Source organism: Grus americana, chromosome 1, assembly GCF_028858705.1.
Source record: "Grus americana isolate bGruAme1 chromosome 1, bGruAme1.mat, whole genome shotgun sequence".
Lineage (NCBI taxonomy): Eukaryota > Metazoa > Chordata > Aves > Gruiformes > Gruidae > Grus > Grus americana.
This window is the reverse complement of record NC_072852.1, coordinates 87,321,400-87,345,588: the sequence shown is the minus strand read 5'-3', so window position 1 is coordinate 87,345,588 and position 24,189 is coordinate 87,321,400. Positions and strand designations below refer to the sequence as shown.

Genomic DNA, 24,189 nt, shown 5'->3' with positions numbered 1-24,189 from the left:
GAGCGGCCGGGCTCCTGGCTCCCCCCAGCGGAGGCTGCAGCCCCCGGCACCCCGCAGAGCGGGCCCTCGCGTCCGTCGGCTGGCAGGTATGGCAGGTACAGGCACCACGCAACTCCATCCTCCCCCCGAGAGACTTGGATCGCGGTTGACATAACAAAAGCAGGCAGCAGAGAAAGGGGTGAATGGAGATGTGAGGAGGAAGCAAGAGTTCAGGGAGGGGTAGGATACCCCAAAAACCTGCTCCAATACACAGAAAAGACATTAGGAATAGTACAGGGAAATTATTGATCACTGCCACACTTGGAAAAGGCAGAGTACTTACAGCCCTACTCCAGCTAAATAGAGGCAACAAAATAAAATACAAGGAAACTTTATTTTTCAGTTTTACCAAGGTTTTGCTCTGGTTTTTTGTTTTTTTTTTTTTTTGTTGTGGGTTTTTTTTCTTCAAGCTGCTTATTAGTGGACAAGTCTGGTCAGTTTTTGTATTAAAAAGGATCTTGATGGAGGTAGCTTTGTCTCTTTCCTGGCTTTTGCTTAGTCTCGCCTGCACACTCATCTCAGTAAACAAACTCAAAATAAAATTAAAAACAAAAACTGGAATTCCAGGCAGAGGCAGCAAGCAATGCAGCCAGGTTCTCCGTGTAACAGACATGGCGCTGTGGCCTCCAGTCACTATATACAAAGTCCATCATACATCCCCCTCTCTCCTAAGCACACTCCTTGCTCCAACGGGCTGGCTGCAGAGGAAGGAGTTTCTTCTCCCAGAGACCTGCGCAGCAGCTTCCATGGAGGGAAACAGCACCCAGTCAGGAATGTCAGGCAGAGGGGTAGAGTGTGAAGGGGTGGGGGGGGTCACTTCAGTTTGGCCGAAAGGTCAACAGCATTGGGCCAGGGACTCACTGCTGCTGGGCCACCTGTGGGGCAAGAGAAGATGATCTGAGACTCAATGCTGGTCAACAGACCCTGGTAAGCAGGGCAGTTTCCCCATAGAACCCCCCACTCCCCCCTAGGTAACTCTGCTTACTGACCAGAGAGGGTACGTACTTGTTGGGGAGGCGGAGGTGGAGGGGGCTCACTGCTGCGGTTGGCCAGCCGGCTGAGGATGTTGCGCTCTGACATCTGGAGGCGCACTGCCACAGGTGGGATACGGGCAATGGTGGCAGGCAGACGAGTCACATCTGCCTTCATGTCACTCAAAAGCTCCTCCAGCTGCTTCAGAACTGGGAGAGAAAGGGACATCTGTTCAGAGAGGAAAGGGACACCCCACAGGGAAGAGAGAGGGGACAGTGATGCTAGACATCTGTCCCACCCCTGCTTAACACACTGCATTACCTTTGTGCAGCACAGCATTGGCTGGTTTGTTCCCGGCCATTGACTCCTTGGATAGGTGCTGGTGGCTCTCAGCCAGGCATTCCACCTCTGCAAAACGTGTGTTCAGAGCCATAGATGGATGAGATGGGTCTTCTGACATGTTCAGATACGCAGCTCGCCGCAGCTGCTCCTCAATCACCAGTGCTTGCTCCAGGAGCTACATGGTGGGCCAGAAATGAGAAAGTGTTTCAGCAGTTGCCTGAAAAGCAGCCTGTTTGCACCCCCAGTGTCTCCTGATCCAGTTCTCCACTATCTCATGAGGTGCAATTCTGCAGCTGAGCCTCCTTTCACCAGCTTCTGTTTATACTGAACAAAGTCTAAAGAGCCCCATACAATTAAGGTCTCCATTACACTAGGCCAGGTACACAAGAAAACAAGGCTACATCTAATTTTATAGAAGACTGCCTTCAGTCCTCTAGGATTCTCATTCCTCCTCAGATTCTTTCCAAAGACCAACTTGTTCGCTATTTTACTCTTTCTTTATGGAGCAAAAGGGATGGAGCTTTCTCTTTCAACCCAAGTGAGAAGTATCCAGGAAGAGTCTAAAATCTGCTAAGCATGTCAGGGGCATTTGGAGAAATCAGTTTGATTCCTGTTAGTGCAGAACTGATCAGCCAGACTACATTAATTCAATGTTTTGCCCCAAGACACAGAACTGGAACAGGTTGCCCAGAGAAGTTGTAGAGGCCCCATCCCTGGAAGTGTTTAAGGCCAGATTGGGTGAAGCTTTGGGCAACCTGGTATCCCTGGCAGGGGAGGTGGAACTAGATGACCTTTGAGGTCCCTTCCAACCCAAACCAGTTTATGATTCTCTGAACTACATGGTCTTTATTTGCGTTCATCTTAAGTCCTTTCCAGAACTAAGCTATGGTCACTCCCAAAAAGGTGGGGGCAGAGACTGAAGGCAACCCTTTCAGCAATCTATACAGTATTTCAAAGTTGTGCTTAGGCACACTGAGTGGGTTGTAGCACACCAAGCAGAAACTGTGATGGAAACAGCCACTTCAACCTTAAGCCTCCTGCATACCAGTTTTTCGATAAACATTTGGGGGGAGAGCACTGAACCAAGCTCCCCAATAGCATTTCTAGAGTAAAGGGAGCTCCTATCATGGAGCTACTGCATGATCCTGACAGATACTACTTCCCCCCCGCCCCCCCCCCCCAAAAAAAAAAAAAAGGAAAAGCACTGCAAAAGCCTTCACTTTCTTAGCAGAAACTCAGAACAGCAAACTCTTGTTCTCAGAGGTCCAGCTGGCTAAAAGGCACTTATCACACTGAAGAGAAATCCTTACCTTAAATCTCCTTGCCAAGAACTTATTCTTTATTTCCAGGAAGTTACCCCTGTTCATCTCACCCTTGAAGGGTTCATTGAGGATGGCGTAACGTGGATCATTCTGAATATCCTGCCAACGGGCATAGCCATGACTGAGATGGGATGAGCTCAGGCAAACAAAGGCAGTGAGAACAAGGGAATACACAGCCCAGGCAGATACAGTTCTCAAGAGGGGGTGGGGAAAGGGGGTACAGAGAGGGGAGGAACAGGAGCCAAGGAAAAGGAATGAGAACTATGTCCTGCTAAGTCTAAACTATGCTGGCAGGAAACTCCTCCTCCCACCATCACTTTCACTCTTGTGAAAGGGGATCAAAGCTCTCTCTCTCACTTAATGTACTCCAGTCAGACCCAGGACGGTCACCTTCACTGTGACAGTTTATATACAAGGGGAGAGAACTGGTCCATCAAGTTAAGGATACTTGATAATCCCAGCAAGGAGCCAGTAGTCATGACGCCGATGCCAAATCTCATAGGTCTTCTTGGTGACAGTTGCTGCCCGCTCTTCATTCTGCCACAGGGAGTGTAGTTCTGGAAAGGCAGGAGACACCAGAACAGTTGAAAGTTATTTCATAAACACAAGCAGGGGCATATAAACAAGTTCAAGCACGCAAAGATTTATCATACCAGTGAAGCCACCATCTGCTATGTTGAACATGAAGCGCTGCTTTACTGCTTTCTTGTGCCTTTCATCTACTGACTCTTTCAGCATCTCTCCGTTCTGCAGCATCACCACATCTCTCTTATCGTCATCCTTTTTCTCATCTGTACACACAGGAAATGAGAAAGAACATAGCAGATACCAGGGCAAGTTGGACCCACAAGGAATCCTTGCAGGACCAGGGTTAAGGAAGAGAATGGAATTATCATGACTCACCTTTCTCATCCAGAGTGATTATAGGAGGTTCAGGGGGATTCTCAATAGGTGCTCTGTCTTCCACTTTTTCTACATCAGCTACAGGAGAGAATGGGAACATGGCAAGTCCAAGGTTTTGTTCTTCAGCCTGTGAAACCTAATACTGAACAGGGAGCTAGGGAGCAAAGTCCTGTAGTAGCCCCACTGATTGTCCACATTTAAGCCCGTTTCTTTAGGATGAAGTGCTGACGCAAAGAGCAGCTTTAGGAAAATAGTATCAGGGGGGTGGGGGGTGGTTATTGCTGTTCAAGGTATTGAAAAATGTCCCTAGAGATACCTTTGCTTTCTACTTCCATTGGCTCATCTGGTCTTTCCTTCAACTCTGGTTCCTCTACTTTTTTTTCTTCTGCTTCTGTAGGGTTCACTGGGGATTTTGCTTCCTGTGGCAGTGTCTCCACAGGCTGGGCACACTGCTGAGGACAGAAATCAATGAGAAGTGAGGTAAAGCAGTGCATGGAAATGGAAAACAGTCACAGCAGTTTGGAAAGCAAAAATGCACAAAACCGTCAGCCCAGTTCTGAGGACGTCAGAATTATCTTAAATATCATTCCAAGAACTCAAGTCTGTCTCAGCAGCCAAATAACGTATAAGAGGTACAGAAGTAGAGACATTTGCAATTGTATGAGGCAAACAAGCAACCCAACGCTCACCTCCATAGGGACCTCTGTTTCAATAGCAGAGGCACCAAGCTCTTTCTCTGTTTCAGATGACTCTCCTTGCTCCTTAGCAGTGGCTCCTTCTTCTACTTTTACTCCTTCTTCTGTGTATTCCCCACCACAGCAAAGAAAAAAAGAGGCGAAGCCATCAGTAAGGTCTTCCCCTCACTGTTACCAAGCACAGATCTCCTTTGCTCCCAGAGATTAGGCCCATCAAAATGGGACCAACATCACTCAAGATGACCACCCCCCCTTTCCTGCCCACTGTAAGTGCTGGGCTTCTCATCTTGCTGATGACAGCTCATCCAAGGAAAGCTAGTGTCCTCTCTTGCCTTTAAGGGCTTGCACATGTCTTTGGCAGCCCTCCTAACATGAGAGGTAAGTTGATCTGCGTCCACCCCCAGACCCCACCACCACAGGTCCGGTGAGGGGAACAGCCAGGATGAGGTCAGGACGCAGGACAGTACAAGAGGGGAGCTCTCACCAGGCGGAGGGACAGGGGCAGGCGTATTTGGCTGCGTGTCCCCTGGTGTTGAAGGAGTTGGAGTTTTGGGAGAGGGTGAGCTTGGCTGTGAAAGTTTCTTGTTCTCCTCTATCTCTGCCAGTTCTGGCATGCTCCAGCGGCCATTCACATGCTCAAATTCCTGCACCTGCATGAGAGGAAGAGAAAGATGTAGCATTGGAGGAGTCATACAAAGCTTGTCCTCAAACCAGAAGAGTCACACCACTCAGTACACAACAAAAGTAGGTGTGAAAGGAGAGGTGACTCACTAACTCAGGACCCTAGCAACTACAAGTTGCATGGAGAGCGAAGGCTACGTTGCTCTGCTAAGGCACCTACCTTTTTGCGTATAAGTGACATGACCCCAATTCGAGTAAGGACATGCTGTCGAGAAAGACCTTCCCGTGGGACCCCATCTGCAAAGGTTTCTGCACCATCAGCTCCAGGTTCACATAAATGGCGCATGAAGAGTGAGACATAGGCCCTAGAACAGTTAAGAGACAAGCAACTAGACTATAAACTGGATTAGCTGGAAACGTGCATTATCATAAGGGAAATCACCCTGAGACTCCTAACACTTAGTAACACAAGTTCTGGGGTTTCATGCTCCTTCAAGGGAGAGCATCCTGAAAGAATTACTACATACATAAAGGACACACAGCTGACTCAGTCTTGAGCCAGACACAACCATAACCCCAAAAAGGGCTCAGAGAGAGTACTCATTAAATGCTTGCACGACCATGGTACTCCTCTAAAAGCATTTGCTTTTGCTAACTGATGAGTCAAGTCCAAGGAAGAGAAGTAGGAACAACCCCCTAGTCTCTCCCAGCTTATACTTCATTCCCCCACAAAGAATTAACTAATACATTATGGAAACGTAGACTCTAAGGAAAGGCCAGAAAAGGACCAATTCTCATTCTTCCCCAGAGGGACTAGATATTGCCAGTCTTCCATCCCTGCCTAATGCAAACTCACTTGAACTCTTTCTCTGACTTGCCACGAAGGTCCCGAACAAGCCACTGAGTGGTGAAGGCATCCTGAGGCGGCATTCCATAGCGCATGATAGCATTGAGGAAGGCTTTGCGCTGGCGGGCATTGAAACCCAAGACCTAGAATGGAGAAGACAGACAAGATACAGCAAGAGCCATACAGAAGCAGCTAGGATGCAAACACCTACCCTGGTACTACTTACCTCAATGTTCCCTCCCACGCGGGCAAGTAAGGGAGGCAGAGGCTTATCCTTATCATTTCTCAGGCCTTTGCGGCTAGGCCGACGAGCTGCTGAAGAGAGAAATGCAGCTAAGGAGGAGAGACAATGCACAGCATATTGTTGTGTGAATATTTCCCTTGCAGAACAGCACCACAAAGTGTATAAATCACCCAAATCAAGTCCCAATTGTTCCCACAGAGGAAGTGATCCAGGAACTCTGGCTTCACCAGAGCTTACCTTCAGACCTCTCATCAAAGTCCTCATCCCCTTCTTCAGAAGCAACTGAATAGTCGGATTGATTATCTGACTGGTCATCCTGCCAGTCTGAAAGAAAAACAGCACGTGAGCCTGAGACGCTACTCCGTTACTTCCCAGCAACATATACTTACACCCATTTTTCCCTCAGGTTCCTGTGGATTTGTACCTCTATCCTCCTGTGAGCCATCATTGTAGTTAACTTGCTTGCGAATACGTTTGCCCTTGCCCAGATTCCTGGCCAGATCCTCCTGTTGCTGTTCATAATGGTGACGCAGCAGTTTCTCCCAATAATCAGGATCCACTGACTCCTCCTGCTTAATGATCTCCCGTTCAACCTCCTCTTCCTCCTGCCAGAGGAGTAACAAATTTAGAGCCCTATGCTCCAAATCCCAACCTGTCTGAGTGGATATATGCCTGCTTGCCCTTAAAAGCATCAGAGCTCAATTTGCTTAATTGATCCTGCCTCATTCAGAGCTCAATTTGCTTAATTGATCCTGCATCATTCAGCAGAAGATACTAGCTGACATCCATCTCATACTCACCCCCATCTCCTCTTCACGAACAACATACTGGGCCACCTTGAAGGAGCTGAGATACTCATTCATGCCCTGAAGTTCTGTATCTTCTGTTTCATCCTGGTTCCGATCCAACAGACGTTCAATTGCTTTGTCATCATAGTGGATGACACTGCTGTCCTCACCTTCTTTGTTATCCCCTGATGGAAGAGCACAGGCACAGTTGCTGTGTGGATCTCAAAGGACTAGGAAAGGGAATGCTGCCCTAGGCCTCTCTGTAGAGCTATAATCAGCACTGTGCCTACAGCCACTCCCTAAATAAGGAGCCAGACCTCCCCACCTCCTTCAGTTCTGCTCCCAGGCACTCACCCCCCTCAGTAGCCTCATCCTTGAAGAGCTCTTCAGTGCCAAATTTGAGAATGTCATCAAGTTCCTGTTTGGACATGGAGCCTGTCTTGGAGCCCAACCCTGGTCTCACTACCAGATGAGTTAGCATCATTTTCTTCTTGGCCACCTGAGTGATACGCTCCTCCACTGAGGCCCTTGTCACAAAGCGGTATATCATCACTTTCTTGTTCTGTCCAATTCTGTGTGCACGACTGAAGGCCTAGAAAAGAGATGCGCTCAGAACAGTCTAGAGCTACACAAGTCGTAGTCTGATACACCCCACCTACCTCCGCAAGTTTCCCAGTTGCCTTCATGTTAGCTTTTAACATTAGCGAAGGCTAGGCCCTGGAAGAACCCTCTTCTATTTCACTTCCCATCTCTACCCATCCTCACTGCTCTAATTTTGCATGTTTCTAGAGGGGAAGTCTCACATTCCTTCACTCCTCCTGATGATTTCATTTCCCTTCTTCCTTAGGATTACTCCATAGTGAGTGGTCTCATTCAGACTCACCTGGATATCATTGTGGGGGTTCCAGTCTGAATCATAGATAATCACAGTATCTGCTGTGGCCAAGTTAATACCAAGACCCCCAGCTCGAGTTGAAAGTAGAAAGCAGAACTGCTGAGCACCAGGAGCTTAGATAAAAGGAGAGAACAAAAGTAATCAAGGGAGAGTGCATTACTCAAACAAGGATTTGTATCTGACCCACATCACCTGAGGGGGAATCACTACTAATTTAAGATTCCAGGAGAGCAATGGAAGACTTGGGCCACAACAATCCCATGTTGCCTACTAAGCACATATTAAAGACAACGGTTTTTATTTTGCAAAGAACATAGGAGACTCCATACCATTGAAGCGATCTATAGCCTCCTGACGCATGTTCCCTGTGATTCCTCCATCAATCCGCTCATATTTGTACCCTTCATGTTCCAGAAAGTCTTCTAGAAGGTCCAACATTTTAGTCATCTGCATATCAGAAAAACACCACCACAAGAGAGTGAAGGACAAGGGGATACCAGATCAACAGGCTCCTTTCTCAGAAAAAGAAGTCCCAGCCTTAAGGTTTTTCCCCATTTACCTGAGAGAATATAAGCACCCTGTGACCCCCTTCTTTAAGGTTCTTTAACATCTTCTGGAGCAACAACAGCTTTCCAGAGGCTCGAATAAGAGCACTACCATCATACATGCCATTTGGCATTTTTGGAGCTTCCTGAGAAGAGAAAAGAAAGGAAGTAAGGAGTGGGGGAAGAAAACAGTTTGAAGGGATGCAGCTTGGTCATAGTCCCTAGCTGTGTTCATCAGATGCTGACTCACTTCTGGTCATTTAGCTTGGCACAACCACAATGTACAGCACTACTTATACGAAAGATCAGTGCTACCCTGTGCTGCTTTTGCAATTTGACTCTGAGATGCCCGCCTTTTTTATTGACTTAGTCCCTACTCTTACTGTCTTCACCATCTTGCATGAGTCACGAGATAGCTCCTACCTGTCATACAAAGATACTGGAAAAGGAAAGACCTTCCAGCATGTTGGGTCTTCATAAAGTCAGGATGAAAAAAACATTGAAGCAGAGAGAGAGGAAGGGGAACCCCTCCATGCTTAACTAGGGAGCTAACTGGCTCCTTGATAATAGCCAGCAGGGAATTTGCTGATACAGAATAAGTGACTGGACGTACCATAGCAGCCACAGGAAACAAGTACGGGTGGTTACAGCACTTCTTCAGATCCATAACAACGTTGAGCAAGGAGACTTGGTTACCACCACCCCGTGCATTCAGTGCCTCAAAGTTCCTTGTCAAAATGTATTTATAGTATTTCCTGAAAAGAAAAAAAGAAAAAACCTCAGACACCCCTCATGAGAATGACTAACATACTCTCTTGCTAGACTCTGCACAGCTGCTGGCATTACCTGCCAGCTACCTAGGCTCTACCAGTGGCATTCACTATCTCTTTATCCCTTACATCACAACACAGGATTAGTCCTCCCTCCGCTATAGTGGCAGCAGGAAATCTTCCTCCTATCCACTGTGTAGAAAGCCCTATAGTGAGGATAAGGCTATTTCAGCATCCTCTTTGAAACAGCAGAACAGAGCAACGGTAGCTGAACAGCAGGCGCGCTCTTCATCCTCACACTCACTTCTGCATGGGGCTCAACTCCACTCTGACAATGAGTTCCGTCTTAGATGGCATATTCTTGAAAACATCAGCTTTGAGACGCCTCAGCATGTGTGGGCCCAGCATATCATGCAACTTCTTGATCTGATCTTCCTTGGCAATATCTGCAAACTCTTCTAGGAAGCCCTCCAAGTTACTGCAGAGAAACAGACACTCAGCAAAAGCCACAAAGGAAAAAGAGGGAAAAAAAACCCCAACCCAAAAAGAGGAAGGGGATAGGAGTGACAAGACAGGCAGGCTGACTTGCACTGCAAGACATACTGGAATCTCTCTGGCGTCAGGAAGTTCAGCAGGTGGAACAGTTCTTCCAGGTTGTTCTGCAAGGGTGTTCCTGTAAGCAGCAGCTTGTGCTGGAGGGAGTAACCGTTTAGCACACGGAAGAACTGGGAAATAGAGAGCATGGAAGAAATAGTGAGGGAAAAAACCCCAAACATACACAAATATGTCAAAAGCTTATTAAGTCATAGGTCTAAAGAAAAAAAAAAATTCTCCTAGAAAAAAGTTGACACCAAGCTAGGGTTCAATTTAGATCATATCAGCTGTTTGGACAAGAGCTCCAAGTAGTTCACATTCCAGTCAGGGTCACTAGACTGATCTCATTTGGATCATTGTTCTGCATAGCTAAAACATGACTGTAGCAAATCCTAACAGCCATCAGGTGCTGGTAGGCTTCCTTTGCTCTTCTAAGTTACAAGTTCTTTCAGACCACCAATCATTTCCAGACTGCTGTACTATGTACTTTTTCCTTGTTAAATTAGTGTTCCACATTCTTACAACTACTCTGCCTTGAGAATTCTAGAAATAGCTAAGTCACTCCTCCTATTCATATCAGTCCTGGCAATGTTCCAGAGCTCTGAACAAGCAGAGGAAAAAAAAAAAGCTAAGGGTTTGCCAATGTGTCTTTAAGATAATTTGTGCTGGTTTTCACAACAATGAAGTAATTCCAGACAGAGGTAGTGAGCAGTTAAAGTACTGAACTGAAAAGCACAAGTGTACCACGTTCACCAGCACAAATTGATAATAAAGCAGTAATTTATTTATGAGCTTTGTCATTTCTTTGCTTAGTTTACACTTAGCATGATATAAGGTCAAACTTAATGAAAGTAGCTTGTACTAGATGGCAAACAAAAAAACCTACACTGAAAGAGAAACCCAACACCTCTTATGTTTTGGTTATCACACCAGAAGAATCCTTCTAGCGGCCTTTATAGGGATTTATCTTTCTACATGGTTGTAGTCAAAAAAAACATTCTCATTGTGGAATCAAATATGGCAGTTATGAATTATATATACAAAAGTTTGGTAGATAACCAATCTGTCAAGAAGTGTCTGACCTATCTCACAGCCAAACGCCTGAAGCTGTCTTTACGGGACAGGAAACCGCTCTAGAAAGAGGTAGATTTAATGATCTTGGTGGATAACCAATTGTAACTATTAGTCATTGTGTAACCTTGAGCCTTTACATCCTCTTTCAATTAATGAATATTAATAGTAAGCATTCATTACTCCTTCCAATAATTTCAATGCTAAGCATAGAATAGCATTCAGTCTTAGTGCCTACAATAATAAAATATCTGGAAACTGGACTGCAAGCACAGCTGTGTTTCTCAGAAAGATGCCTCATGCCAAGATCCAAAAAGCTAAAGCCATTTAAACAAAGAAAAACAAAACAAAACAAAAAACCAAGGAGAAATCAAGAGGCAATTTTGTCTTACACAGTCTCCAAGAACCTATAAAACCAGATTTCCAATAACAATTGGTTTTGGCATACTGAACACAAACTCAACTGAAGACAGACAAATCAATATCAGAATTAAGGCACAAGGGCTTAAGGAGGGGCTGGATTAAGAAAGTACAGTCAAGTCCACCAAATTCAACCAAGTTTGGTTAAGGTGCAGTCTCATAAAATCAGCTATAAGGTTTTCAGCATCTGCCTCAGCGTTTTTGAGCACCTCTGCCCACCTCTCCCTTTTCTATAAATATCTAATTAGTTCTGCTACAAAACTAGATGAATGCAGAGAGCAAGGCTACTCTGGAAGCAGGATATTTGTACTTGTGCAGCTTGTTTTATGCTCAGTATGGTACACCTTTCCAGAATGGAGGTGGTGCAGATCTATGATCTGCTTTCAGAGAAGCCAGTTTGTATTTGAGAGCAACAACATCCAGGTCTTTCTGTTTTCCAGTGTACACCAATTGCCTATTCACTCAGAAAGCTGTTTTAACCAGTGATATGTATAAAAGTGAAACTGTTGCCAATGATAATCAATTGCCAAATGAAGGCTGTTGACTTTTTTTAATAGCGCATCAAGTTTACTATTGAACAAACGACTAAGAATTGGCAGACAAACTTACATGCTTAGGAGCAGCTATCTAATCTTCTGCACACTTTCTGCCCACTTTCCCCCCATGCAAAATATGCTGTGCCTATAAACTGTTGATACTTCTCTGTACCTTAGACTGATTGTTCTTCAGCCTGTGAGCTTCATCCACAATGAGACAGGCCCAGTCAATAGAGCCGAGTATGGCCATATCAATTGTGATCAGTTCATAGGAGGTGAGAAGCACGTGGAACTTCACAGCAGCCTCCTTCTGCAAAGGAAAAGGATGAGCATGGTAATGGGATAAAGGAATGCCCCAGGACAGAGTAGATGCAGCATTTCTCCACCAAGTTATTCTGATGAGCCCTGGTCAAACAGCACATCAAACACTTTTCACACCCACAGTTTCCTGTCACAAGATTCAAAATGCTACCCACACAATTCTAGCCCTTTAATCCCCCATTACTCTCAAACACATGTAAGTCTCCTTAACCCCCTCAGTACCTGCTACTTCTGGACAGTTGCCAAATATTAAGAGAGAAGTTTAACAAATAAGCAAACAGAGTCATGTTAGGGAAATGAGATTTGGAGAAGAGTGGGTCATCTAAGTCTTAGTTTTTTGACAAGTAGTTTATCCTGGAACTTTAAACTACTATTAGTACTTAATGCAGTTCAATTTTAAAACAGAAGCAAAGGAGTTCTGTCTATTTCTGCCACTGGAAAAGCTTCAGCTGCCATCTTGCTTTTACTAGGAAGATTAAAGTTCTACAAAAACTAGCCACCTAGATCAGGCTCTTTCTTCCTGTCTGGGCACAGAATGCAGTTTCTCAGATGTCTAGGTACAGCCTTACTGTCAGCCAGCTCCTCTGGGAGATTAAAGAGTTCATACCAAGAAAAAAAAAAAAAGTATGTTTGTCTTTTTCATACAATGGCAATTCTGACATTGACTTAGAGCTGTAGAAATGATGTACAACTTCACAGATGAAGCAGAAGAGATAGAAGGACTTGCCTACAGTCAAGTACTACCTTAGTCAACTCTCTTTTTCCAGTACAGGATTAGTTCAGACTAGTAGGAGTATTTAAACAGTCTAGAGCAGGAGTCTAAACGCCCACTAGTCATCAATTTGCAGTTACTTCCCCTTGGAAACTACAAGTATAATCAGTTCTCAGGGACATCAGAATATCTGAATCTCAGCTGCTGAAAGCCAGTCTAGTGCATCTCTTCTTTCAGTTCAGGCTTGTGTTACAGCAGAGTTCTGTACCTTCATTCTGGATGCTTTTTTACCCCCACGTATGGCATTATCCTCAAAAGTGAACTCATTCTCACGGATGATGGCCCGGCTGTCTTTGTCCCCAACATAGGTCACCACATACATATCTGGGGCCCACATCTCAAATTCTCGTTCCCAGTTGATGATTGTGGACAGTGGGGCACTCACCAAGAAGGGACCCTTTGAGTGGCCCTATGAACAGAGTCAGGAAGAGCATTAGATGAATGCAACGACTAACACAGGCAGAATTTCCCTGGGTAGTGATCTCCCAGCTCTCACCTCTTTGTATAAGGAATATAGGAACACAGCTGTCTGCACAGTCTTTCCCAGACCCATTTCATCAGCTAAGATTGTATCTGTGCCCTGGGCCCAAGAGAAGCGCAGCCAGTTCAGTCCTTCCAGTTGGTAGGGATGCAAGGTTCCCCCTGTTACATCGAGGTACTCAGGTTGCCGGTCATATTTCACTGTTGGCTACAGTGGAAAGAAGAAAGAGTTGAGGTCCTTAGCTAGACAGCTACCAAGACTCCTTTCCCAGTCACCCATTATTCCCTAATGCAGATGAGACTTCACAGATGACAACCAGACTAGCACCAGACAAAATTCCCAAACGGCTAAAGGTACCCACCAAAAAGTCGTGGGTTTTTGTTTTGTTTTGTTTGTGTCGGGGTTTTTTTTGCCTTTTTTTTTGGAGGGGGGGTGGGGGGTGGTAAAACCCTTTCACCAAGCCAGCGTCTCACCCAATGGACAAGATGAGCCTTTGTCTGAAGGCTCTATAACCCATTTGTTCTTTGTGCCAAGAAGGAACTCTAAACCATATGCTTTCACTCTTCAATTTCCTATTTACCTGCCTCCTCCCCAAAATAAACAGCTATATCAGATGGCTCCTAAGCAATTAACAGTAACTTACATCTACTGTGGGAGTCTCAGGGGGCCTCTCGAGTTTCCGCATCTTCACTTTTTTTAACTTTTTACCAGGCCTGCCCTCTTCACCTCTCATCAGCTCCCTATGAGAGACAGTCCCAAGAAAACACAAGTGTTTAATAGCATTTATAACAGATCAAGGGGAAAACTATTGCAAAAGATAGGAGGGTGGATGACCCAACTCAAATAGGCTTGAGAGAACAGGGCTGGAGCCTTCATGAACTGGGAGAGGCACAAGGTCCCTGCCCAAAGGAATAAGGAATCAGCAACAAGATGATGCTTTTTGGATATCTCCATATATTAATCCAGCCAGTGCTAGGGGCTGACAGACTCCGGTATTTACTCTTGAGGGAAGGGAAAGGAACACAGCCTCTACATACTTCTCTTACCTGTGATTCCAGTAAGCTTGCTTGTAGAGGTCATAATCTTGGATGTCCACATCTTCACTTTCCCAGGATGCCTGGTCATAGGGTAGGTCTCTCCATTTAATCAAATAGTGGACATTCCCCTTCTTATCCACACTGCAGAAGAAACCAGTAAGTCTTAGGCACAGTGAAATGACAGTATTCTGTCAATCCACTGAAATGGGAGAGAAGGACAGGATCCCTTAATGAAGCAACAAAAGCAGAAGAACAATGTTTGTCATACCAACAAAAGAACTTCCACTGCTTCCCCCCAGTCATACTGCAATTTAGCTTATCCACTCTCCCTCAGGCCTGCTTAAGGTCTTTGTTGAAAATCCTCTTGGCTACCTCCCCTACCTATGATTAAGGATTCTGTGGATCATCATCCACTCAGGCTTGATCCCGTATCGATAGAAGCGCTCCTCCATCTCAGCATATTTGGGGTCCTTGTTTTTTCTCTTTCGGCTTTTCTCTTCTTCCCCTCCAAAGTCCCCTGAGGGTGGCTCATCCATATCATTTTTGCGTTGGTAGTTACGAAACATGACCTGGCAGTGTAGCTCCAGCTGGAGTCAGGACAGAAGAAGTTAGTAGGTGTTTCTCCCTGCCCCCCAACCATCCACCCTTATGATATAGTTAGAGTCCTCCACTCACCTGCAACTCTGACACCCAAGAGCAGTGCCAGTAGGACATGCCCTGCCATTTGACAAAGAACTGCCTTTCAGGCCGACCCTCCAGAGGCTTAGGAGGAGGAGCATTAGGGTCTGCATCAGGTGGACGTGGTGGTGGGGGGCCCATTGGGGGCTGACCCCATTTCCAGATCAAGATCTTCTGCACCTTTCCTTTCAAAGATGGGCACTGCAAAGTTAAAGAAAGCTTATCACATCAGAGCATGCATACTTTGACACACAAATGCTGAGGAGTAGAAACATACAGAGTCTGTTTTCTTTCTTAGTTACAGCATTACTACACAGATGGAATTTGCTTTTTGGACTTGAAAGCTTTCATCCTCTTCTCTCCAGCATTTCTCTGAGCTTTCTCCAGATCGTCTTTTTTTCTAGGACTGACAAACCCCGAACTGAATTCAGTATCTCAATTTAGTTGTCTCCCCAGGGCCACACCAATTCAGAAACTCTACACCTAATGCAGAAATTGCTAGGAGTGACAAGCCCAGTAGTCTGTCCAACCACAACTCCAATGAAAGTTTGTACAGAAAGTATTTGCTGTAGAACTATCGCCCCAGCACAGGGATATGTCCTGAAGCAGCTTTTTTGTTCATCATCTTAAAAGTCCTTATCACTTGATGAAAACACCTAACACCATTTATAATACTTCATTTCAAGAACTTCCTGGAAAAGTGTGACATTTCTCCCAATCATCTACTAAGAAAGGGCTTGGCATTACAGAGCTTGCAGTGCAAAAAAACCTGTTTGGCTCAGTGTCAGTTTGGCTCATAAAAGTGTGATAAGAGATAGAGTCTTCAGAGGACTAAGCATTTCCAGGAAAATATGATGATCCAAAGGGATTAGATCGATCATCTCTTGTGGCAATAGGAGAATGGTATTAGCAGAAACTCACAGTGCAGCGAGGACACAGCCACTCTCCATTGGGAATCTCTGGCAACGGGGGATTCAAACAGTGGATGTGATAGGATGAAGGACAGGCATCACAGCACAGCAGCTCTCCTCCGTCCTTACAGACTCTGCAGAACTCCATATGGTGGTCATCCTCTTCCTCAGCATCCCCCACAACATCCTCCAGGATTTCCTCACCTTCAGAGTTATCCTCCTTTGCTTCCCACTGAATGCCCTCTTTTTCCTATAGGAGAGGGAAATCAGAAAACCAGTCACACATTTGTGATTATTTTATTACCACAAAAGAGTGGCCCCAACTCACTTGACGTTTCCCTCCATGACCTCTTGCACAGCGTGGGGGAATCCAGTACTCACACAGTGTGGGCAGCTCCATTTCCCCTCTGGGGCTTTCTCCATGTCTGGGTCCAAGCAAACCATGTGGTATGCACGAGGGCAGGTATCACACAGTATAATTTCTCCTCCCTGCTGGCACACCTCACAGTAGTCCTGGTGATCGGTCTCATAGCCATCCACAGCCACTGTGGAGTCCTCCTCACCTGCAGAGGGTGGTGAGGAGTTACAGCAGTATGACATACAGGTACAGGCTTCCTACAGCAAGGGAGGGTACTCTCCCAACAGCCTGTGTAGTAATATAGAGATCCAGAATCCAAAACTCTTGTTCTATCTACGTAAGTAAACAGGGCAGGGAGCAAAAGCTGAACAGGAGTAAAACAAGCCCCTTTGTGCCTCCTTCCACCCATGAAATTAAAGGTGTAGTTGAGGCCAGGAAAACTCAGCACTGTTTCTGTTCCCCTACCCAAGTGAGAAAGAACTCCTGAAAACCTTTTCCTTATTAAAAATATCAGGTTCTTCCTTCATTAACAATTCTCCTTCTTCAAGTATGCTATTAAATATCCAAATATTGCACAGACATTCCTCTAATCTTTCTACACACTTAGCTGCACTTCTGTCTCCAACTGACAGCAAGCATCAATACCTTTCTTTTTCTTTTTCCCAGCTTTGAGTTTTTTGCGACTGCGGCTACTACGGCTTGTAGATCCATCTGAAACAGAATAGCTGTTGATGCTGGCATCATCGAAGTCTGATTCCACATCCAGATCATCATCTTCACTCTGAGGTAGGTAAGACAAAAAGCTATGCTACTCAGGCAGGCATGCTGGGGGCAGCAATTAGACATGCATCCCAGCACTTCTAGCACATCATCACCTCCTCCTCCTCAGAAGGTCAAGGAAGGAGTGTCACTTACTGATGATCTTTTACGCTTGGAACCAAATCCTCCTAGTTTGATTTTCAAAGGTGCAACCTTCTTTGTTTTAGGTTTCTTGATATCAGGAATACGAGGACTAGCCTTTGGCTTCCGCCGGGCATTGGGTCCTGGGAACAGAGAAGCCTGCAAGTCAGAAGAACTACTGCCTTGACACCACTCAGCCTCTACCATCCCGCCAGATTCTTCAATCTCACCTTTGCCCTCCTTTGTCTTGGCTTTCCTGAGTGGCACATCTACAGGGGGCTGCGGCAGGACAGCATCCACATTTGTCACCATACTCTCCACTACTGCAACAGCTGCAGCTGCAGCGGCCGCCACAGAAGCACCTGAACTTCCCTTGAAGGGGTTGTTTGTGCTAAACTCCCTCCATTTGGCTCCCAGTACCATCATCATCTTCGACACTGCTATTTTAGGGTTCTTGGCTGCAATAAGTGGCCTGCATACAGTTAAGGAAGGAAGAGTTACCGAACCACCCTGAAATCTAGATCATTATTCCTCCTCGCGCCACCCTCATCAGCACCTCTATCTCAAACTACATTCCTTTCTAATCTCTGATCTCAACAGCCAATGAATCTCTCCACTCCCATCCTTCACTCTGTGTGGAGGATGCAAATGCTCAAGGGCTTGGAAAGTAAATTGGAATTTAGCATACTATGGAAGAAAGGGGACTGGGAGTGAGGACTTGCATCATCTCAATCACTGAAAACAAGAGAGATGTGGATCAATTATTTTACTGTCACTTCAGGTTTTTTGCTCTAGGTAGGACCCTAGCATCTCTAATGTGCCTTGGGGTTCCAAAAAACAAGGACCCTAGTTCTTGTCCCATCTCTTTTTTTACTCCAGAGTCCTTCCAAGTACAGACTTGCAGTTCACCTGACAAACTGGCTGAAGGCTTTGTAGTTGGTGAGAGTGCGGTAATCTTCCTCTGTGAAGATATGATCAATATCCTCCATGCCCCAATCTTCCAGGAGCTGAGCGGATGACTTTGGCTCCTGTGCAAAGAGAATTGCAGCAACTCTGAGAAAAAGTTCTAGTTCTACTCTAGGAAAGAGCAGAGCTTCCACACATCTACAGATGACACAATGGGTCAGGATCAGGGGACTTTTATCTCCCCCCCCACACACACACACACTTATCACTGCCATAAGACAGAGTCTCAATGAACCATCAGTGGAGGTGGGAAAAGCCTTTGGATTCAATATGCATTCTAGGCGTGTTTAAGGCAGAAGAGGGGAAGGAATGCAAAGTGGGATCAAGTCAAACAGGTCTAATGAAAGAAGAGGAGACTGGACAGCCCCAACTCCGTGCGCCATCACAAACGGAGAGCACAATAATCCCCAAAATCAAATACATGGGAATGAGGAGCAAGCAGTCAGTCAGCAGGGTAGCTTCTCACCTTTGAGTCATCATCTTCTTCCTCCTCTTCCTCCTCCTCCTTGCGCTTGGCTTTGTTTTTCTTTTCCTTCTTGGGCCCTAATTTCTTCTTTTTCTTCTTCCCAGGAGTGTAGTCACTGCCCTCACTGTCAGAGCGCAGAACCTCCTCTTCTTCCTCCACAAATTCATTTCCCTCACCAGAGCTGTCCCCCAGCTGGGGAAGGAGGGAGAGAGAAGATCAGGTGGCTGTGAGAAAATACCCTGGATAAGCACTAAACACCATACTCTCCCCAAACTCTAAAGGGCTCATACAAAGGACTGCTGCCATTGGCCCAGTAAGCCCTCTCACCCCATACATCCATATTTCAGAGTGTGACCTTAGGCATCCTTTTCCATACCTCCTTCTTCTGACGTTTGCTGAGCTTGGGCACTTTGGGTTCCTTTAGTTTCTTGGGCTTCTTCTTCTTCTTGATTTTGGGTGTCTCAGCCTCTGACAGAAGCTCTTCTTCTGGCTCTTCTTCAGGCTCTGGAGGGGAAAAGGCAACATGTCTCATTCAAACCCTATCAGTGCAATACAGCATAGCCCACTTCTCACAGAGATCACTCACTGTCTACTTCTTGCTACATACTTACAAACATAGAAGTATTTACAACTGCTTACTCTGTTACTGTTCACAACAGATACTAGGTAATCATATCATAAGTTACCACTACAACATGGTTTCCCCCCCTCCCCCCAACACCACCTATTTCCATAATATTCCTTCTCCAAGCAGACCTGCACTCAGATCTTGGGAACCAGAAGTTTGCCATAACCCAACAAGAGTAGGAAAGAGAATAGAATAGATGGCCACATCTAAAGGAGACAAAATAGTGACTACATTTGAGAACCTGACTAGGACACCGTTTCCAGTCTACAGGTCTCCAGAAAAGAAACCCACAACTATCTGGGCGCTTCAGCAGTACAAAGCATCCTACAGTTGCATGCAAAATACAGGCCAGTAAGCCACTACCTGTCCTCCTCCACAGGAAAGTTGTTACTCAGCAATTCTATTCCTATCCAGATTTGACACAACCTTCCCCCAACCCCTTTCCCTCCCATGTCAACAGCTAGCAAGCTCGCTCCCCGCCAGAGGAAGACATGCCAGCTCCCCAGCACCACATGCTCCCATCTGTGTGTGCCCCCCCTTTCCTGGCTGCCCCCCGCCCGAGGGGCAGGGGCAGCCAGCCAGCCCTTCCCTTTGTGGCAGGCTGCTGCAGGAGCCACCCGCCCTCCCCCGCCGCCCCGCCCACCGCCCACAGCCAGAGTCACTCCTTCTCCCTCCAAGGGAAAATGGCCTCCTGACCACAGGAGCTGGGCAGGATGGAGGAAGCCACAGGTCAGAGGAGCTGTCGCAGCTAGGGGTGAGATGGCAGAGGTCAAGCTCTCAGAACCTGGGATCCCGCACCTGGCCTCTGCCATATTCCCAACCCATGAATGTCTCTTCCCTCCCACAGCCCTGCAACACCAGGTCCTTCAGGGATGCAACCTCTTCTCCCTCAAGGTCTGATTTAGAACCTCTAGTGTCCTAACCTTTCCAACATATTAGCTAAAGCTCTCCAGTTTGGAGGAATTTTAACAGTTTTTGTTCAAGATTTTCCTGACAAGGCTTACTGACAGTCCCGTTTTACCTAAGATTTCAGAGGTGCCAGAAAACCCTAGAGTCAAAGCTTAAGAAAAAATGCCAAACAAACAACCAAAAAGCCCACACCACCATTTTCCCTTTCCAGTTGCAACATTTCTCTTATACAACAATACCACAGTACAGCACGAGTTAGTAGGAAAACTCAAACTTGTCTTACAATCCAGCACATTGGGATATAAGTCATTCCTCTCCACAAGGAAGCATAGAATCCCAATGTACATCCACAGAGCAAGTCAACAACAGCAACAACAACAAAAAACCCAAAACAGAAGAGTACCCAGGGCTATAACTCAAGTCTCGTGTTGATCATGAGGATGCAAACACAAGGGAAAAGGCAAGGTACAAAGACTACAAGAAAAGCAAAGGTGAGCAAGCAGCACGGAGTGAGAACCACAAGAAACCTCAATAATTGGGTGTGGTGATGAAGGAAAGTGGGTCACGCAACAGCCCAGGGCAGTTTGCTCTGGACGTCAGCCGGTTTGAGTTCCCAGATGAAAGCAAGCCAGGCACCCTGCCCTTTCACATACTACCCCATTCCCCCTCCCCATTCACAAAATATGAAACTCACAGGCATTTTGGTACCCCGTCAGAATTGGATGCTCTGCCTCCACCCCTTACACCTCCTCAAAGCATGGGCCCTGACAACCTGCAACAGCTTGGAACAAAGTCAGCTCCACCTGACACAAAGCCGCGAGCCTCGCACTTTGAAGTAACCATAGGACTCAAATATCAAAATCAAAACCATATGCATGACTCGTAGTAAAAAACCATGACATTCCCCCACACATCATGTATTTCACATATTCAGCTTGAGACCACCATCACGCCCATTTCACATGCATGCCCTGCAGGCTCTCCATACCTGGATGCTGGGGGATAGCGTTGTTCAGCAGGATCTCCATCTCATCATCATCGCTGCCCCCTGAGCATGGTGATGGAGATCCAATGCCCGATGCCATGTCCTCCGAACAGGGGGAGGCCTGGGCTTATACAGGGTGTCGACTTCTTGCCAGTCAAGCCAGTGCTTCATTGAAAAGAAAAAGAGAAAGTTACAGCAGACCCGAACTCCGTTTTCCCAAGCAATAGTGCTACCAAGTGGATCTGTGAGAAAGCTTAGACAGCAACTTTACTGGATTTGGAGCCTACGGATAATAGAAACACTGGCAGCAAGCATCAGCTTAGAGTTGTGATGAAGCAGGCTTTGAAGACACTAGATATTAAACTGAGTCAGCAACTCATCTCTGGCAAGGAAGCCAAAACAGCTGTCCTACAGGAAAATTCTCCCATCCTCTGCAGCCGGGCGCCCTCGGTTATTTCTGCCTTGCACTGGGAGAAGGCAGCGAGGCAGGGAAAGCAGCTGGGCTTCCAGAGGAGACATTGGGGCAGCCGGGACGCTGTCAGGGAGCCGCGGCAAGAAGCAGGCGGTCCGCACGGGGCCCGGTACGGCGGACAGCGGCGGAACTGGCGCTGCCGGCAGTCCCCAACTTGCCCGCCCAAACTTGGCGCGTCGGCCCCGGGCTGACACCGCCGCGGCCGGAGAGGCAGGTCAGTGTCGCCCTCCTCCTCCGCCGTCGGCCCCACACAAAAGGCAGGGCAGGCTCGGCAGCGCCGACAGCCCCGCTCCGCTGCCCGCCGCACCCGCGCCCCCGCCCGGAGCGGGGCTGCGCGGCGCAGGGCGGGGGCGGCGGGAGGGGGCGGGGGAGGGGGGTAGGCAGCGTTTCGGCAGCGGGGCACGGTCTCCCGGGCGGGGGCGCGGGGCGGGGCCGGGGAAGTCCGGCTCGCATGCGGCGAGGGGCCGCCTCTCCCCAGGGACAGGCGCCGGGGCGGGGGCCGATCGACAGGCGCCGGCCGGGGCTTGCGGGGACTGGAGGGGCGGCCGCTCTCCGGCGCGGTGCCGGGTGGGGGAGGGGGGGAAACGTCCTGCGGCCGCCCGGGCAGGAGGACGGCGCGGCCCCGGGGGCAAGCTGCAGCCGGAGGCCGACGGGGCGCCGGGCGGAGAGGGGTGCCCGCCAGCATGGACACCCCAAAAGGCGGCGGAAGGCCCTGCCTGCCCGCCCTCGTCCCCTCCCGACTCCTCACCCGGTTCCAGACTCCGGCTCCTCTCTCACCGCCGCCGCCGCTGCTGCTGCTGCTGCTGAAGGGAAAATGGCTCCAGCCCCGGCACCGCCTCTTAAAGGGGAAAAAACCCGGCCAGGCCCCGCCCCCGCTCCCGCCTCCATCCCATAATATGCCCTGGGTCTCTGGCAACAGGCCCCGCCTCCATCTCCCCGGCAACCCCCCCCCAAGACATCCCATAATACTTGCCCTCCCCTCAGAACTTCCCACTCACTGCCCGGACCGGCATCCCATAATAATAACCCCTCCCGCCGGGAACATCCCATAATACGTGTGTGTGTGTGTCCCCCCGAGAAACATCCCATAATACTCCCCACGCTCGCACCCCTTCGCTCCGGCATCCCATAATACTCGCCCCCCCTCTCGCCCGGGACCCCGCGCCGGGGCAGGGCGCCCCCCACTCGTGCCGCCCGGCCTGCCATCCCATAATAGGCACGTCCCTCCTGCGGGGAGCTGGGGGGGCACACTGTTGTAACCCCCAGAACATCCCATAATAGTCACACCCCGGGCGCACATCCCATAATAGTCTCCCCCCCTCCTCCCCCCGCCCAGCCAGGCATCCCATAATAGTCGCCGGGAGCCACCGTCCAGCCAGGCATCCCATAATACTCGCGGCCGCCCGCCCCGCAGCCCGCGGGGCTCTGCCGCGTCGCCGCCGCCCCTCAGCCCACCCTGGCGCCCGCCCCGCCCGGCCCGCCCCACCTGCCCGCCGCCCCGGGGCTCGCCCGGCCCCCGGCCCTCTGCCCCGCCGTCAAGGTCTCGGGGCACGGGGCCAGCCAGGCAGCCCGGAGCGCTCTGGCATCGCCCGGCCCCTGCGCGCCTCCCGCCTGCCCGCTGACAGGCCCCAGGCGGCACACAGCAGGCACCACCCTCCCCCGGCCAGAGGCACCGGGCTCCCACCAACGGTCCCTGATCTTGGGGCCGAGCACCCCGCTCACTCCCCTTCTTCCCCGTCCGACGCTCCGAGAGGGCCGTACGGCCTCTGCAGCACATTTTCACCTTCACACACCAGCCTGGGTCCCACGATGCCCCATCCCGCACGCTCTGCCCACACGCCTGCAGGGCCCCTCCAAAGCTATCCAACCCCAGCCCATGACGCCCTGCAGCGCAGTCAGTCACCGTGTGGGGACCCCGCAGTGATTCCTGTTGCCTCCCCACTGCATGGGTGGGCCTGCAATGCCAGGCCGCCTCCTCTCCCAAATGTTGGTACCTACAGAACTATCTGTACCTCAGGGACATACGGCATCTCCGTGTACTCTGTTCCTGCCTCTCGCCCCGTACCTAGGACCGCACGCTGCTCCCTGCTGCGGCCCTCTGCCAGGAAACTCATCATCCCTTCACATGGACATGAACAGTCCACAGGTATACCCCAATTTTGCATGTCCAACTGTATCATTAATTTTCCATTAAACAAAATCACATCCCCCGTTTAGCATCTTCGTAACACTACCAATCTCAGCAAAGAGGCACGGTCCTGCCTATCTCTGCTGGTAAGCATGCTGGTGTCAACGACCACGTTTGTTCCTCCTCAGACAAACATCTCCACTGTCCCGTGCCTGCTGGTGCACGTGCGCATTTCATCCCACCGCGGTGAAGCATCCCGGAACACGAGTGGAGGATTTACTGTTACAGACTGCAACAGGTCGTTACTGATCCTGTAACACCATCCATGCTTTGTCTGCCAAACCACACCAAAAATACATCCATGCATACGCTGGGCATGCATAACACCATCCCATCATCTCTGCCGTGTGCCAGAGCATCTCAGACTATCGGCAAACTCTCCCCTACCTGCATATACAGCCCCCAACTGCACACCTCGTGCCAGCACATCTCTGTTGAGATACTGTCAAGCTCTGCCACCTCATCCGCATGCCCATCACTGCTGTGTGCTCCAGCACCATCCTGCAACGTGAA

The 24,189-nt window shown here is 48.5% G+C and overlaps 1 protein-coding gene and 1 non-coding gene across 12 annotated transcripts; both read right to left on the bottom strand.

Annotated features, from left to right (window-relative positions):
* Nucleotides 1-354: 354 nt before the first annotated feature.
* Nucleotides 355-22,333, bottom strand: CHD4 (chromodomain helicase DNA binding protein 4). Of its 11 annotated transcripts, none has more exons than XM_054840868.1 (40): nt 22,237-22,333; nt 21,020-21,181; nt 18,871-18,998; nt 18,495-18,686; nt 17,972-18,090; nt 17,293-17,534; nt 17,078-17,205; nt 16,808-16,943; nt 16,186-16,367; nt 15,815-16,054; nt 14,891-15,094; nt 14,597-14,802; nt 14,225-14,356; nt 13,822-13,918; nt 13,194-13,385; nt 12,906-13,106; nt 11,777-11,914; nt 9,587-9,708; nt 9,288-9,461; nt 8,827-8,968; nt 8,228-8,359; nt 7,998-8,115; nt 7,657-7,781; nt 7,128-7,365; nt 6,786-6,958; nt 6,410-6,590; nt 6,223-6,333; nt 5,968-6,074; nt 5,751-5,884; nt 5,115-5,259; nt 4,758-4,923; nt 4,268-4,377; nt 3,895-4,030; nt 3,579-3,656; nt 3,329-3,466; nt 3,124-3,232; nt 2,664-2,796; nt 1,333-1,528; nt 1,045-1,220; nt 355-914 (listed from the first exon to the last, which is right to left on the bottom strand). In XM_054840868.1, exons 2-40 carry the CDS (start codon nt 21,114-21,116, stop codon nt 897-899), a joined length of 5,796 nt encoding a protein of 1,931 aa, XP_054696843.1. In that variant the 5' UTR covers nt 21,117-21,181; nt 22,237-22,333; the 3' UTR covers nt 355-896. The 11 variants fall into 11 exon arrangements, with proteins under 11 accessions (XP_054696843.1, XP_054696851.1, XP_054696860.1 ...); XM_054840876.1 differs by having other exon boundaries at nt 3,895-4,027; nt 22,237-22,326; XM_054840885.1 differs by having other exon boundaries at nt 5,968-6,056; nt 22,237-22,326.
* Nucleotides 4,591-4,730, bottom strand: LOC129201993 (small Cajal body-specific RNA 11). The gene has a single exon (XR_008575572.1). It is a non-coding gene; the product is annotated as a small Cajal body-specific RNA 11 (non-coding RNA).
* Nucleotides 22,334-24,189: the final 1,856 nt, after the last annotated feature.